We start from the raw sequence: 17,779 nt of genomic DNA, 5'->3' as shown, positions 1-17,779 counted from the left end.
AGTGGCACAGTCATAAGTCATCGCAGCCTCAAGTGATCTTCCTGCCTCAGCCTCCTTAGCACCTGGGACTAAAGATTTGCACCACGATGCCCAGCTACTGGTTTTTGTTTTCAGTCTTTGGGTAGACTAGAAATACTAATGATAGTAATAACAATAGCTAATGTGTTTTGAGTTCTTATAATGACAGGTAGCACTAAGAGCTTTACACGTATTATTCCAGTGCATCCACACAATAACCCAATAATGACTCTTCTGTTATTACGTCATTTAATAGATTAAGAACTGAGGCTCGGCCGGGCGTGGTGGCTCAAGCCTGTAATCCCAGCACTTTGGGAGGCTGAGACGGGCGGATCATCAGGTCAGGAGATCGAGACCATCCTGGCTAACACGGTGAAACCCCATCTCTACTAAAAAAAATACAAAAAACTAGCCGGGCGAGGTGGCAGGCGCCTGTAGTCCCAGCTACTCCGGAGGCTGAGGCAGGAGAATGGCGTAAACCCGGGAGGTGGAGCTTGCAGTGAGCTGAGATCCGGCCACTGCACTCCATCCTGGGTGGCAGAGCGAGACTCCGTCTCAAAAAAAAAAAAAAAGAAAAAAAAAAGAAAAAAAAAAGAACTGAGGCTCAAAGAGGATATGGACATTTCCCAAGATGAACAACTAGCAAGTGGTTGAGATGAGATTTAAAATGTTAAAGGAACATGGGGCCAAAATAAAAGGTGCACAACTGGCATTTAGTGCATATGGGATCCTTCATAGGTTTTCATTGGGATTGCAAGGAACACTTGAGCCCAAAGAAGAGGTTACATAGGTATGTGTTATCACAATACATAAGCACAATGGAGAGGGGTGTGTGAGGGACCAAAATCAAATGATAACCCTAGAAAGGTACCTCCAGGGCAGGAACTAGGATCTGTTTGGAGGTGAGGAAGTCCTGCAGACCAGCTCCTCTGGGTCCATTCCGGTCTCTTGTCTTTGCTCTTGGCTCTGCTCTCAGCCTAGACTTTTGCTTACCTGTTACTTCTGCTTCCTCATCCTTCCTCTTACCCTGTTGCTCCTAGGCCTGACTCCACCTCCTGGTTCCTCCTCATACATTCTCTTAGCTTCCACTGCCACTGTCAGCCGCCTCATTCTCTCAGAATTTCTTAGTTTATAATCTTATTTAATCTTATTAGAGACAAGGTCTCTCGCTGTGTCACCCAAACTGGAGTGCAGTGGCACAGTCATAAGTCATTGCAGCCTCAAGTGATCTTCCTGCTTCAGCCTCCTTAGCACCTGGGACTAAAGATTTGCACCACTATGCCCAGCTACTGGTTTTTGTTTTCGTCTTTTTTCCATAGAGACGGGGGTGGAGGGGGTCTTGCTATGTTGCCCAGGATGGTCTTGAACTCCTGGCCTCAAGTGATCCTCCCACCTCAGCCTCCCAAAAGTGCTGGGATTATAGACATGAACCACTGTGCCTGGCCTATACTCTTGAGAGAGGGAATCTGATTAGTCCAGTTTATCATGCTTATATGATTGCTGGTTAGGTGCTATACTTAACTGCAATCATTTTGGCTGAAGAGGAGAAAGAGGGAGGCTCTATATTAAAAACCATGGTTGCCTGCAGGCCACGCTCTACAGAGGTCTGTAAGCAGAACAGGCACAATTGCCATTTCCAGCTCAAGTTTTTATTCAAAAGCTTTTAGGATGTCTTAGAATGAAACAACTCTTGTTGTCTGCCACTCCCAAGGCCTCGTGATCAGTTACCGTGGGTAAGACAACTGTTCCCGATGTCTTGCCTAGTTGAAAGTAAAGTTTGTAAGCTCCTTTAAGGTAGAGATTTTTGTTTTACACGTTGTTATATTCTAAACACCTAGAACAGTTCCTGGCATAGAGGAAGCCTTTCATAAATATTTGTTGAATGAAGGCATAGATGACATTGTAGCACCTAGCAACTCCCTAATGTTGTGGATGAGACACGGGGAAATTGAATTTACATGCTGCCTTGGTCCTGGCTCCCAGTCAACGTTAATGCCACCCTAACCAGAACACAGTCGTGGATGTAATTCTCCAGACAGACCACTTATTATTTGCTTAAAAGCAAACACAAATATTTTTGGGTCATCTCCTGGTTTCAATTCTTGCTAATAACTGAAAATTAAGTGTGTGGCCTGGGTCGGAATCGGTTTCAAGAATCCTCAAGGAACAAAGATTCTAAGAAGGCAATGCACTGAAACCAGTGGTTCTCAACAAGGGGCAATTTTGCCCTCAGGGGACATTGGCAATGTGTGGAGACATTTTTAATTGTGGTTAAATAAACATAATATAACATTTGCCATCTTAACCACTTTTAAGGGTACAGTTCAGTAGTACCAAGTTTGTCTGCATTGTTCTGCAACCTGTCTCCAGAACTCTTTTCATCTTGCCAAAATGAAACTCTATACCCATTAAATAATAACTCCCCATTCCCTTCTCCCTTCAGTCCCTGACAACCAATCACTCTTCTACGTTCTGTCTCTATGAATTTGACTCTAGGTGCCTCAGATAAATGGAATCATACACTTGTCTTTTTGTGACTGGCTTATCTCACTTAGCAAAATGTCCTCAAGGTTCAACCACATTGTAGCATGTGTCAGAATTTCCTTCCTTTTTAAGGCTGAATAATATTCCGTTTTATGTATACACCACACCTTGTTTGCACATTCATCCATCAGTGGACATTTGGGTTGCTCCCACTTTTTGGATATTGTGAATGCTGCTGCTATGAATATGGGTGTACAAATACCTCTTTGGAGACTCTGCTGTCAATTCTTTTGGGTATACACCAGAAGTAGCATATGGTAGTAATTCTATTTTTAAATTTTTTGAGGAACTGCCTGTTTTCCACAGCACTGCATCATTTTACATTCCCACCAACAGTGTACAAGGGTTCCAATTGCTCCACATCCTGACCCACAATTGTTATTATTGTTAATAGTTGCCATCCTAATGCTTGTGATGGGAGACATTTTTAGTTGTCACAGTTCCTGGGGGCTGCTACTGGCATCTAGTGAGTGGAGGTCAGCGATGTTGCTAAACATCCTACAATGCACGGGACAGCCCCCTGCAACCGAGAATTAACCAGCACAAGATGTCAATACTGCTGAGGTTTAGAAACCCCCATTTAAACAATCAGGTTAATCTTTCACAGTAAAACTCATTCCTACATACCTGTGTCCCTTCTTTACTTTGTTGAAACGCTCAGAGGCAGAGACCACCCCTAAGATCTGGAAAGTGAGGGAGGACTGAGAAGAATGGCATCATTTCTTTTATTCAAATTTTATTGGAAGTTTACAAATGTATTACAGACATCAGTAAAACATCATATCCATTTTACAGGGCACGGATCTCAAGCAAAGTGTTCAGAACAGTCTCTGGCAGAGCCCACACCAAAGGCCTGTTGCAGACCTTCTTAACAAATAGCTTGACACTCAACACAGAACACAGACTCTGGCCTGCCTCACCTTCCCAGGCCCTTTGAGGTTTTGTTTATGCACTTGAAATGAAAGCAGGAGATGGGCAAAGCAATCCTGTGGAGGAAAGAATGAGTTTAGGAGAGGAAAACCTGCCAAAGTCCTAATTTGCTAAAAAAAAAAAAAAAAAAAAAAAAAAATAATTAAAAAAAATGGAGGACTCATAGTCCTTAGAATGTTAAGTCAGGGTCCATGATCGTATCATGACACTTTATGGAAAGATATGAAAATCAGCTAGGTAGGTTTGAGAACAGACCTTACTGGTAAGTAACTCTCTCTGAAAAATTTAGAAAAGCTTGGTCAGGGACCTGATCTGATGAACATCAATGGCCAAATGCCAAGCAGAGTGAAGGGATATCTCAGAGAACTCTCAGAATAGAACAAGAAGATTTTTCTCTATCCTATGGATTCATCATATTCAAAACACAGAAATGTTTTCCTAACACTACGTGACTTTCCCCTCCTTTATATTTCCTTGAGGAAAGCTAGTTTTGTCAGCAGGAAGTAAGCTTATAAAATAGTATGGCTCCCAATAGTGAGTCATATTTTATGGGAGTCTTGTGTTGACTAGGCTACTATTATGAGAAAACGGAAAAAGAATCCAATTTTTTCTTGATCTTAACTTTGAAGACTATTTCTAAATAGTCATAAGAATAAGCTCTGGTATCTGCTGAGGCACCAGAGGGACAAACCACTGGAGACAAGGCAAAGGCCATTTCCACTTCTCTTGTGCTTAAAGAAATGTACCTCAAAAGGTGGCGATCTGAAACTGCCTTCAACAACTGGCAGTGGAGGCTTGGCTACTGAGTCCTGCATATGCAAATGCTGTCTGCAGAGCCCATTTTAAAGCCCTGAAGGTGCAAAACAGTTGCTAATAGCAACTGTCCTGGCATGAAGTATTCAGACAACTGGTTCAGTTTTGCACTTTCCTTTGTCATGGACAGATCTTCCTTCTTAGGCTTAAGTGTCTGTTTTCTGTTAGAAATACACAAAGAACACTTCTTGGAATTTAAATATTTGTTATTCTTTTTGTTATTGTTAGAAGGTGGGATTAGATGAAGAATAAGATGAAGTCCTACCTCACCTCTGCAAAATGAAGACTGCCTATAGTAATTGGCAGAGAACATGAAAATGGCAAAGGAGGTGAAAGAGATTTTTTTGTCCTTTAGCCTAAGAAGTCAGCTTCCTTGAGCCTCCACAACCTGGGGTGGGGAGGGGAGGGTGAATTGGAGTCTCCGTATTACTTATAAATATTGGTTCCTAAATGTTCCTAACTATGCTTCCTAAACTGTTTTTATTCTATGGCAAGAGAACCAAGGGTGGAAAGACAGATACGAATCAGTTCACAAATAAGATTTGTTAGCAGACCAATAAGATCAGTTCTGATCAACTGGTCCTAGCTGGTTGGAGTGTTGCAAAGATCTGTGAGGCTGCATCCACATTCTCAGCGAGAGTATACAGTGATGCATTGGTTGTATCTGCTTAGCTTGCAGGGAGTGCAGAGCACATGCCACATATATGTCATCACAGGCCCCATCTGAACTCAACAATAGCTAGTACCCAAGAAGCAGAAAGCTGCTGCAGAAGGAAGAAAACATAATTTTGTTATAGTGCAGGAGCATCCTACAGGAAATGAGGATTAGAAAGCACTACTCCCAGGTCCTGTGTTAGAAACACAAAATTGCTCAGCTGGTTGGGGGTAGAAAGAAAGGAATAAAAAAAAAAAAAGGTGAAAGTGGAAAGAAGCAGTCAAACAACCCACACCAGGACTTCTCCCTTGGACATATGAAAAACCAGGAAGCATGGTTCTGATCTCCCTTACCTCATTCACCTTCACACTTGGTAGAGATCCCACAACTATATGACAGAAGGAAAGTGCCCTGAATACCATCCTCAATGCCACCTGGCTGCTAAGAAGTCTTTTCACAGTACCAAGGGTGGTATGGATTGGCAAAGCCTCTCAGGAAACTGTCAGTAACTTATATTTCCTGGGCCTGGGAACAAGCCAGCTATGTTGCTACTGAATTGAGCAGCAATAGGAAATGAACTGAACTCCGAAGTTGCAGTTCTAACCAAAAGACAAGAAGATCAATATTAGGAGAGGTGGAAAAATAACAACCAGGGCATTGGAGAAGACAGAACACTGGAAAAAGATTACTATTCTGGAAACCAGTCTGTTGAAGATGGAATTATGATCTAAGAGGAAATGAGTACAGTCCCCACTCACAGGAGGAGCTTGTCCAATAAGAGTTAATGGTTTTGATGGAGGAATTAGGTGAGGACCTTAAGTTCTTGCGTCAGGAAAGAATGCATTGGGAATGGGATTCTGGGATGTGATGTGTGAGCTATCACTAGCAGGTGGAATTCCAAATACAATGATGTCTTCTTCCTCAATAGGGCATTCACTTGCAGGTTCTGCCATCATCGTAAGGAACTGGCCTTCCTCATTCAGCATTCTCTGTAAGGTTGCATTTGGGGTAAGAAGAAATCTGCAATGGTAGAATAGAGGGAGGTAATCTTGCTAGTAGACAGTTTTACCCTGAAGCTTGTATGTCATTTCATCTCAAGCTTTGAGCAGTTCAGTCCCTGGATGCTCTCTGGGCATCTAGACTTATGCCTCCAGACCCCTCTGGGCACTGGCCGTGTGTCAGTTTTTAGGCCACCTTCTTTCTGCTGATGGTGGTTGAAGCTTTCTTTGAGAAATGTAAGAGGTATTCTGAGAAAAGCAGAGTTAGGAAGCAACTTTTACTGGGAGAATTTCTTTCACTGGATTTGGGGCCACAGAGGACAGACATATTTTCAACTGTTTGCTAAGATAAGTGATCTACTTTTCCCCTTCTCTTTTCTTTTTCCAAAATTGCCTTTTTAGTTTCATCAATCAAGGAACTTAAAACTCCAAATTGGACCCGCACAATTTCTACCAGAAACCTGCCACTTTAGTAGCACGGTGTTGCAAATTATTTCTTAATCAGTTTGCCAAGCAGTTTACAAACTTACTATACAAACGTAATAGAGTTAATTCTCCGGAGGCTCGGATAATTAATGAAGCATTTAGATATGAAGATAGCATGCGGAAAACAGCCACAACCAACATGTGCATTGCTTTTTTAAAAAAATCAGTGACAATGACAAATGTCATATTAATACCTGAAAAGCAAATTATTTTAATACATCCCGAATGGAGTGCCATTACCATGTCCTTTACAGCCTTCCTTTCCTCAGACCCATCTGGGACTGGGTCTGAAATACTGCTTTTGACATTCTCTCCATAAAAAATACTAGAAAATGTTTACTACTATACTGAAAAGAGATCACGCTCACCTCACCATGGCAGATGGCCACTGTGATACACCGGGCACTACACTGACAGTACATCTCACTACAGGTGGGTCCTCCGATGGATTATTTCAACTGCCACAATCCATTAAGGGGAGGAGGAGGATGGAAGAAACCAAGCGCTTCATTTTTAACTGAAGCAAGGTAGGGAGTTTTATTTTACTATAAACAGCACAACCGTTAAATGTCTTCATTAAGCAAACTCACTTTTGAGCCCATTTTCTGACCAACAGTCCTCAAAGTTCAAAATGGAAATCCCCTCCCGACAAAGCCTGTTTTTGAAAGTCGCTGCACCACTGAAATCTCTGTAGCTCAACCTTCCTGAGTAACCCAGATACTCTGGTTACTGAGCTGGTTACACTGGATTCTTTCTACAATCTCTGGGAGCTCTTCGAGACGTGGTTGTCACCTGTCCTCTGTTTCATTTCCAGTTCTTCTTTTCCCTGACCTGCCTTCAGATTCTCCTTTAACTTCTCCCCTTGACCTGCTTTCTGTTTTCAAATAGCCTTGTTCCTTCTCCAGGCATGACATGTCACACACCGTCCCTCCCAGAGGCCCCTCAGAATCCTTCTGTCCCTCAATCCCAAATGCTTAAGTTCATTTGCTTTGAGGACAACCGGTTGTCAGGCTAAGGCAGCAGCTCTGTCTGCCTTGGTAAAGGAAAGCAGATAATACAATCCAGGAAACATGAGCACCAGAACATAATGCCACATTCAAAACAACGTCATGCTGACATCACACAACAGCACCACTCACAGTCACTTTCACTTTCCCCAAGGGATAGATCAACATTAAGTAACTTCAACATTCCCAGCAGGGATGGCATTTCTCACAGAATTTTACTGACACTGGTTGGTTTCTCTAATTGGCAAAAATTACATTTGCAATTAAAAAAAAATTACTACCACTTTGTAGAAAATAAATTCTACTGAGGGTGGGAGCAGACTTAAGGATGGCTCCTTAAGATGGAATGGAGCATAAAATGCTTTGGGTCTAATAGTTATTTTTTTTTCAGCCACAAAAAGCCAAATTGAATATATTCCTTTGAAAAAGGTCTCACTGACATGTAACAAATTTGTATAGAAAAAAAAAAAAAAAAAAAAGGTGGTACCGGGCCACCTTTTAATCCTACTCAAAGACAATGGTGGATGTGCATGCAAGTCCCCACTGAGTCCTACGATATAGAAATTCCTTTGATATTACAAAATACAAAAATATTTTATCAGAACTCTCATTTACATTGCATTTACAATGGACATGTAAATAACTTAGTCTTGGGTCCTGGCTAATAAACAAATTACTTACTGAAAAAAGGGTCCTAAAAGTAAGAGAACCAGAGAGGATAAAAGCGAGCAGGAAACAATTTGCCATCTTGGGAGATGGCAACTCAACACAGAACTGATGGGAAGGAAGTGACCAACCCTGGCCTCAATAGAGTCTACTGTGTTTCCAAAGTGAAATGTGCAAATAATATTCAACATGCCAAGAACTGTGACTACCTATTGAGTCAATCTGTAACCTTGCCTCCATCTACTGACGCATTTTCCCTTTTCTCCCCCATAAGCCACCCCTAAAAGCGCTTTAACATTTAAAACAGTGCAAGTTTCTGAATTTACATTCTTAGCTCCCATCTTCTCCCATTCCCTGATCCTAATCATATTAAGAAATGATACAGTTTTTGCTCTTCTGTCTTTTCCTGCTGTGCAACTGTCCTCTGCCACCTAAGGTGGAAGATTTGGGGAGGCCGTAGGAGCTGTATTTGTGCAGTAGCTCATCGCTCGTGACGTATCGCAGGCGCGCTGGCTGGGGGATGGGTTCTCCTAGGAAATAGCCTTCGTTGTCAGACTCTGAAGAGGAGGAGCAGGTGGAACACCAATCATACTCCGCGAAGTAGGGTCCCCATCGGTCCCCAAAGGCATTCTGCAAAGCCAGGTCCGACACAGTCCTAGGGCACTGGCCGTACAGGTCCCTCCGGGACCCATGCCCCATGCTCTCCTGGAAGCTCCGCTGGCGCATGAATTGGTCATAGTCCTCCCTGGCTCTCAGAGGGGGCCTATCTTTTAACCGAGAGATGGCCTCGCGTTCGCTGGCCAGGTGGAGGGCGTTGTCGGAGCGAGAGCGTCGGGAACGCCTGGACCTGTGAGGTCGGAAGCGGCGGTTGTCGTCGCGCGAAGTAGCTCTTCTTCGGGTGCGTTCGCTCATGGGCTGGATCCTCACGCCCTCCTGCCCTGGCAGCTTGCTGCCCGCCATCCCTCCATCAAAATCAAAGCTCTGATGCATCCTTCCGTGGGACTGCAGGTCTCTGTAGCCAATGGGGTTGCTGAGTTGGTGGAGGTTTCCCTCCATCTCCTGGTACTGCTGGGCAGAGAGCAGGCTGCGAACCGACTCTGCGCTCCGGAACTGCATGGACGAGTTAAGAGTGCCCATGTTGCTCAGCTTCTCAGACACATTCATTCCAGAGTCTTTGCTGAGGTCAGGCATGGAAAATCGGGATAGGTGCTCCTGGCGCTTGGCACCACCATCAGCAGAGAGGCCTGGGGGAGAGAGAAGGGGACCACAGAGATTAATACAGATGTGCAGCAATGGGATCACTGTCACCGCTGGTCATCTATATAGGGTCATTACATACCGTTGTGCACTTGTGTACTGCACAAAGACCCTCTCAGGTCTTTGTGCAGTACATGTGCCCCGTGAGAGGGTTCTCCCCACTTCACAGCAGGTCACTATCTACCTAGACGGGGCACTTGCTTAAAATGCATCCAGAGATGTATTTTACCAGTTGCTAGTTATTCCAAAGGCTCATCAAAGTTACTAAGAGCCCACTGTGTATCTTATGCATGATGCTTCCTCTATATGAAGTTTCACTTTGCAAAGTACTTTAATTACAATTTTGAGTCTAATGATGCACTATAAGCTCTGTAGGATAGATATTTTGGATGAGGAAACTTTAAGCTATAGAAGCTGGATCATGCCCAAGCTGTTTCTGGCAACACTGAACACTGGTTCCACAATACTGGGCCAGTTCCCTTCTCTGTTGGCCTGCAGCAGTTTCCTGTTTTGCCTGCTGCCCTTAGTGGCAGGTGGCTCCCTATCAAAAGTGTCTTGGACACTGAGTGACTCCCTAGGTATAGATAAAGAAATATTTACTCTCTCAGACCATTCAGTGAATGCTCCAAGGTTGTAAATGGGTCCTTAGCAGCCAGAAGATGTGGGTGGGACCCCAGGGGACCTCTCTGTCGCATGGGTAGGGACTTTTAAAAGTAAAGCAGTGGGTCTGATGCTCTCCAACGGCAGGTGCCCCAGCAATGGACCTCCATTTCCTAAGTGCTGTCAAATGAGCTCCTGGCATCCCTCAGATGAAAACCATTTTGAAGGTGGTGGGAGATACTGACTCCAGTAACTTCCATTTTGCTCATCTTCAAGCAGAGTTCTCTCAGGAGATGTTTAAGAATGGGCCAGGTGGCAAAGTCTCAGCATTTTCCACTCGTTAGATGTTGCAAGGATCAACAATTTGCCATTTCTGGTCATAGACAACATGCCTTTGGATTGCAATGGCCCATTATCGCCCCTACCACTGATTATTCCTGTCTTCTACTGAGGCCTCCAGCTTCCTCTTCTGTGACAAAACCTAAAACAGTGTTACGAGCACTTTGCAAAATTACTTGGCAATATTTACTAAAGCTAAATACACATACACATATATGAATTATGAATAAAGCCACTCTGAATATCCTTGCCCATTTTTTGTGGACTTAAGAATTTCTGTTGGGTGTATGACCAAGTGTAGAAACTCCACAATTCTCTGTCTTTGCTCTTGGTTATAGAGTAAACAGAAGTTAGTAAGAAGGTCCAAGAAATGGACAAGGGTATTCAGAGAAGCTTTCTTGTAATAGCCCAGAAATGGAAACAACTCAAATGTCAATTATCAGGAAAATGGATAAATATATTGTGGTCTTTTCTACCATTCCCCACTAAAAGGAATCCAGTCTCTTCAGAAAAATGGCCAATACCAGGATAAAGGCAAGAAAACTAAAAGAACCAGGATCTTGTTATGCCATAAAGTAGGAAAGTATTAAAAATAAGATATGGTGGGGGTTTGTCAGAAGAACACTGAGACTATCTTGAAGGGGCCCCCACTGGCCAAATGTGAACAATTTGAGCATTAAAATATTTAAGGGAAGTAATGATTTATAAACCACTGAAACAAACAGGAATTCACAAGTCCATACTGATAACAGATAAATAAAAACATAAATGAATGAATGAATGAATGAATGAATGAATGGGGGAAAAGAGAAGGCTCTATGTATAGTGGAATGCCAACCGCTGTCAGTAGGGTAAGTTCACAAGGAGGAAGGGGGTGCTAGATTTGGAAAATCATTTTATAACCATTGGAGGTAGAGTGCTTCACACAAGAATCAAAAAGTGTGCTACATTTAGGGGGTAAAATCTGATGGGAGAGAGCATTGTTTTAAAGTGTTTCCCTACACATTGCTTATTAGTTGCAAGGGAAGAATTAGTAACTAAACAACGGTAAAATCAGACAACACCTTGACCTGAAGTTCAAACTTAACATCCCCGGTGAGATGCAACTGCACCCTGTATGCCTCCAGTTGAGATGTACTGAGAAGGGCACACTATCGTTTATGTAGTATTCCAGTCAAGAATGTATTTCCTGAATGTATTCAGGAGGAAACATTAGACAGATCCCAAAAAGGAGGGACATTTGTTATGAAAAAAGGGACTGTAGTCTTAAGACCAAACAAGGCTGAGAGAATGTTCTAGATTAAAGGGTATAAAGGAAACATGGCGATTACATATAATACCTGATCCTGGACTGGAACCTGCTCAGTAGGGAAAATAAATGCTATAAAGCAGGGGTTCCCAGACCCCAGGCTACAGACCGGTTAGGAACCAGGCCACACAGCAGGAGGTGAGTGGTCGGTAAGGGAAGCTTCATGTTATGTACAGCTACTCTCCATTGCTCCAATTACTGCCTGACCTCTGCCTCCTGCTAGATCAGCAGCAGCATTAGATTCTCATAGGAGCGTAAACCCTATTGTGAACTGCTCATGCAGGATCTAGGTTGTGTGCTCCTTATGAGAATCTCATGCCTGATGATCCATAACTGTCTCCCATCACTCCTAGACGGGAACATCTAGTTGCAGGAAAACAAGCTCAGGTTTCCCACTGATTCTACATTATAGTGAGTTGTGTAATTATTTCATTATATATTACAATGTAATAATAATAGAAATAAAGTACACAATAAATATAATGCACTTGAGCCATCCCAAAGCCATCCCCACCCCCGACCCCAGTCTGTAGAAAAATTGTCTTCCACAAAACTGGTCCCTGGTGCTAAAAAGGTTGGGGACTGCTGCTATAAAGAATAATTTTTGGTCAGCTGAAAAAAAAAAAGGAACATGGGCAATAGATAGAAGTATTATGCTAAGTTTACTGTGGTCAATGAATAATGGTGATAATGTGGGAGAAGATCTTTATTCTTGGGAAATATGTATGGAAGGATATGGTGGTAAATGGCCCAGATGGATGCAATTTGCTCTCAAGTGGTTTATAAATAAAATGTGTGCATGTGTGTGTGCACGCATGTGAACATGAAAGAACAAATGTGGCAAAAGGTTAACAATGGATCAATCTACGTAAAGAGTACATTATAGGTGTTGTTTGTTCTATTTTTGTAACTTTTTTATAAGCCTGAAATTATTTCCAAATAAAAAGTTTCTTTAACATTGGAATATATTCATGTGGTATGAGGGTTTTTAATTCTGAAGGAAATTTGGAAACATCTGGACACACTTTTGGTTATCACTATTAGGATGGGATTCTACTGGCATCTAGGAGGTAGAGGCCGGAGATGTTGCTAGACATCCTACAATGTGCAGGATGGCTTCCTTGCCCGCATACAGAATTTTCCAAACCAAACTGTCAACAGTCTCACAATTGAGAGACCCTGATACGATGGAATATTACACAATAATGAGAACGAATAACTACACCCGAGAACATGGATGGATCTCGTAGAAAATGCTTGGACATGCAAAAAGAATACGTGCTGTATGATTCCGTTTATATGAAGTTCAAGAACAGGCTGAGGCTATCTATAGTGATACAGGTCAGGGCAGTGGGAGGGGGTATGAAGAAGGCTGCTAGGGCACTGCAATTGTACTATAGCTAAATCTGGATGGTGATTGTAAAACAATACACATGTGTAAAAATTCACTGAGGTGTAGTTTTAGTATTTGTTTGCTTTATTTTGTGTAAGTTATATCTCAATAAAATGGAGTAAAAGTAAAGCAACGTTTGGCCAGGTGTGGTGGTTCATGTCTGTAATCCCGGCACTTTGGGAGGCCAAGGAGGACGGTTTGTTTTGAGCTCAGGAGTTGGAGAAAAACCTGGGCAATATGGTGAAACCCTGTCTCTACTAGAAATACAAAAATTAGCTGGGCGTGGTGGTGCGTGCCTGCAGTCCCAGCTACTCAGGAGACTGAGGTGGGAGTATCACCTGAGCCCAGGAGGTCGAGGCTGCAGTGAGCCAAGATCGTAAAACTGTACTACAGCCTGGGCAACAGAGCGAGCCCCTGTCTCCAAAAAAATAAACAAATAAATAAATAAATAAAAATAAAGCAATGTTTGTTAAAGGGTCAAATTTTAACATTGGATATGCCTATAAAGAAATTAATATGCCAAATATCATAAACTCCAGTAATTTTTTGTTTCAATTTTATTCCTGGGATAACTGTCAGGGCAACAGCAGTTGGGCCCTCCAATCACTTGCTTACTCTGCTGCTTATCTCTGACATACAAATCACAAAAGCTGATTTACAATAGCTTAATCACTTCCAGAGCCTCCCCACTATGAAAGCAGAGAGGACAGGATAACAACCTAAGATGATGAATGAGTGGTTTGAGTGGATGAACTCTACTAAGAAAGGAAAGAAAACATCTTCAAACTCACGTCTAGAAACAAAAGGTGGACACAATGATCTTTGCAGGGCTTTCTACCCTAGCTCTTGAGTAGAATTAGGGTCAGCATAAATAACTTAGCAAATACTATTAATTCCCCAGCATGCTGTTCTCCCGAACCTGTCTTTCATAAGCCCAGAAGTGCAATGTTTTTGAGAGCATCCTGCTTGTGAACAGATTCCTATTTCTGTGAGGAGGTGACCTCCAAGAGGAGCAGCTTCTATTCTGCTGGGAGGTGTATTGCCTTCTGGTATCAGGCTTCTGCATCCTGGGAAAGCTCGGGATACCCTGAGGCACCGCCTTGAAAAAGAAAAGAGCTTGATCAGAGCAGGAGGGCCCTGTTGCACAAGCCCAGCATCTACTATCAGTTTTACCTAAATGTAAGCTATTCATTCCCCTGGAGGATGTGTGGGTGGCACTGGAAATACTACCTGCTCACTCTAAAGAGGAAAAATGCCTCTCTTCTGATTCATTAACCCAGATTTTCCTCCAGGGTCTTCTTGCATGCAGGGCATGAACAGAAAGGCCAATGTTGACCAAAGATGCACAATGATTGTGTACTTGCCTCTAAAAAGGGGAGTTCTGTGGTTACTTTCATTACTGGCAAAATCCAGAGTCCTCATGCAGACCTTAAGGCCCTACGTGACTTGGCTCCCTTCTCTCTCTCCAAGATCATCAACTAAACACTCCTCCTCTCTTAACTCTGCTTCAGCTGTGCTTACATTACTCCCCCTCTCCCCAAACACAACAAGCTCATTCCAGCAGGCCTTGGAAAACTCTCCCCTTTGCATGCCTGAATTCTTCTGTTTGTTAAAGTCCTTGTATAGATGTCACCTCCTCAGCAGTGTCTATCCTGAACACTCCTTCTAAAGTAGCAAAGTTAGTTGTCTTCTGGCCAACCACTCACTATTGCACTTGACCGTTTTTTAAACAACCCACCCTGACTTATTAAGGTCGTATGTAAGTTTGTAGCTGAATGAATCCCCTGGGAGCAGGGATCTTCTCCCCACTCTTGACTGTATTCTTGCAGAACTAGCAGTGCCCCGCAGCCTTTGGTGCTCAATACATACTCATGGAATAAACATAAATGGATTCTCATGTTACCCACAGCTTGGAAAAAAGCAATCACCCTCTGACCTGGAGTGGGTCAGTGCTGTGATCCACATGGGTGGGATTCGAAATATCAGGAACAAAATACCATGATCACACCTGTCAATCTCCATCTCTGGCAATTCATTATATAGACCACAATTTTAAACTCAAAGTACACATGATTTATAATGAGCTCCCTGCACTGCAGAAATGTTTTCTCCTTATTAATCACAGCTCTGGTGATGTGTTTAAATTAGCAGCTGATACTGTCTCCAAGATGGAACTGTACTGTCACAGGTCACACTCCAACTTGAGAAACATTCCTTCCCCCTCTGACTGCGAACAGAACTGGAGAGCTACTTTCTGGCTGGGTGACTTGGGGAAATTTTCAAACCTCTTGAGATGCATCAGTAAGATGGGCATAATGACAGGATACGAGTGCTAAAGCTGTAGTGATGATTAGATGAGGAAAACATATCTTTCCTTTTTAAGGATCATCACAACTATGGTGCATCTGTGTAGTTTTTGTTTCATCTCTGTCTTCTTGATAGATCAGCAGCTCCATGAGGGCAGAAACTGTGTTCCTGTTTGTTAGCCCTGACCTCAGTACCTGGTATTCAGTATGCAGGAAGAAGGTTTAGTAAGGCCTAAAACTCCCCAAGGAAAGAAAGCATGCCTCAAGCCTGTAAATACCCTCCAGACATTTACAACTCACACCGATGATTTAGCTCCCTTTCAGTAGGGTCTTTCCTATATTATTTATCTATTATTTATGTGCTGGGGCAGAGACATGAAGAAAATGGAATTGTTTAGAACAGGGGTTTGCAAACTACAATGGCCAATGAACCAAATCCAGCTCACTGCTCCCCTCCTGTTTTTGTAAATAAAGTTGTATTGGAACACAACCACAACTATTCATTTGCATATTGTCGAGGGTTTCTTTCCGGAGTTGGGAGTTGTGACAGACTGTATGACCTGCAAAGACTCAAATATGTTACAGACAAACAAATACTCATTGGCTGCATGATTGTACGGATTAATGAATTTGAGAAACAGGGCCTGATGCAGTGATATTCACTTGAACACCAGTCACTGTTGTAAATTATCTATGCCTCTAAACCATGGCTGGGATTCCTCCTCCACACAGATGAAGTTCAACTCTTCATTCCATTTGTCTGTGCTGAACAAGATCCAGTGTCAAAATATTGCAAATCAATAGAGTCCAACCTAATGGGGCTCTAACATGCCCTTACTCTCCTGTAATAAACACATTTTTCTTTTCTTGTTGCTCAAGCCATGGGGTGTGTGTGTGTGTGTGTGTGTGTGTGTGTGTGTGTGCTCAAGCACATGTGTGATAGGGAGGTGGGAGCTGCAAGCTAAATTTGCCAGAGAACTCTGGCTGCAGCACATAGTCTAGGGCAGTATGAAGGCCCCCACGTCCTCTGGATGATCTGGCAGAAGGATCCCACCTGATGGCAAGGAGACACAAATGCCAGGTCATTTCCCTCTCAAGCAGAGCTCTGTTTTCCTAATTAACAGAGAGGATTTTCCCCTGCCAAATAATGCAGGTTTAATGAGAGGTGCTCAGGGTGATGATAGAGTTAAATGCAGTGATTTATCCATATCCCAAGGGTCAGTGTGACTGGGAGCTATGCAAACGTCCACGCACTGCAGGGGTGCAGGTTCCCACAAGATCCATGGCTGTGCTTCTACAAAGAGAGGTCAATATCCAGTTCAGCCTGCTGTTCTCCGTGGTTTAACTGCCAACACGAAGGTGTAGTTGGGGCATTCTATGGTACACTGGCATTTCTGTCTGAGTAATGTTTCCCTCTCTACAAATAGGAGGTCTCACACAAACTAGCGTCTGCAAGAAAATCAATGTCCTTCAAAGAATGTTCAAGGTCTGACGGAACAGAAAGAAAATCTTTGCTGGCTCCCCTCCCCCAGCTCCCCTCCCCCATGTCTTTGGAGGCAGAAGGTATGCATGCAAGTCCAGAAAGAAGAAAAAGCAAACTAAGATTGAATGGCGGACCTTAGGCACATCTTTCTGTTCCTTATTTACTGTCCTGTCTCATCCCACTCTGCACAAGAAGACAGAGAGCTGTGTTTCTGCCAACTTCAAAGACACATTACCAGCCAAGGTGGCTCACTCCTATAAGCCCAGCATTTTGGGAAGCTGAGGTGGGAGGAGCTCCTGAGCCCAGGAGTATGAGACCAGCCCTGGAAACACACTAAGACCCCCTATCTACAAAAATCAAAAACCAAAAAGTTAGCCAGGCGTAGTGGTGTACACCTGTAGTCCCAGCTACTGGGGAGGCTGAGGCAGTAGGATCATGGTTACAGTGAGCTATGATGACACCGCTGCACTCCAGAGCCTTTCAAAAAATAGTATTTTTCAAGCATTCACATTTCACATTTCTGTGCAGTAAACGAAATAGTATCTATTCAACCATGCCCTCCAGACACTTACAACTCATATTGATGATGTAGCTCCCTTTCATTAGGGTCTTTCCCATATGATTTTCATTTTCTTTTTTGCTGAGATAGAAACATGAAGAAAATGGAATTGTTTGGAACGGGGGGGGGTGGGGGGTTGCAAACACAGTGGCAATGGGCCAAATCCAGCTTACTGCCTGTTTTTGTAAATAAAGTTGTGTTCGAACACAACTACACCTATTCATTTGCATGTTGTTGGTGGTTGCTTTCCAGATTTGGGGAGCTGTGACAGAATGTATGATCTGCAAAGCCTCAAATATTTACTTTCTGGCCCTTTACAGACACAGGTTGCCAACCTCTGGTTTAGTATGCTGCAGCAAGCCTGAACAGCCCCGAAGTCATGGGCGCTACACAGTTTAAGCCTCTCAGACCGTGCA

At 43.1% G+C, this 17,779-nt stretch overlaps 1 protein-coding gene and 1 long non-coding RNA gene across 3 annotated transcripts in view; one reads left to right on the top strand and one right to left on the bottom strand.

The window, feature by feature from the left end:
* Window positions 1-3,281: 3,281 nt before the first annotated feature.
* Window positions 3,282-17,779, bottom strand: part of PRICKLE2 (prickle homolog 2 (Drosophila)) — a 134,455-nt gene continuing 119,957 nt past the window's right edge. For both annotated transcript variants that reach the window (XM_011947184.1, XM_011947185.1), the window contains exon 8: window positions 3,282-9,361. In XM_011947184.1, the coding sequence (XP_011802574.1) occupies window positions 8,487-9,361 (875 nt within the window). In that variant the 3' untranslated portion in view covers window positions 3,282-8,486. The remainder of the gene's footprint in view (window positions 9,362-17,779) is intronic.
* LOC105515380 lies at window positions 12,929-15,807 on the top strand. The gene is made up of 4 exons (XR_001002317.1): window positions 12,929-12,963; window positions 13,954-14,194; window positions 15,164-15,344; window positions 15,458-15,807. It is a non-coding gene; the product is annotated as an uncharacterized LOC105515380 (long non-coding RNA).

The sequence above is a fragment of the Colobus angolensis genome, unplaced genomic scaffold (genome assembly GCF_000951035.1).
Source record: "Colobus angolensis palliatus isolate OR3802 unplaced genomic scaffold, Cang.pa_1.0 Scaffold26, whole genome shotgun sequence".
NCBI lineage: Eukaryota > Metazoa > Chordata > Mammalia > Primates > Cercopithecidae > Colobus > Colobus angolensis.
The sequence above is the reverse complement of the archived record's forward strand: the minus strand, read 5'-3'. Positions and strand labels throughout refer to the sequence as shown.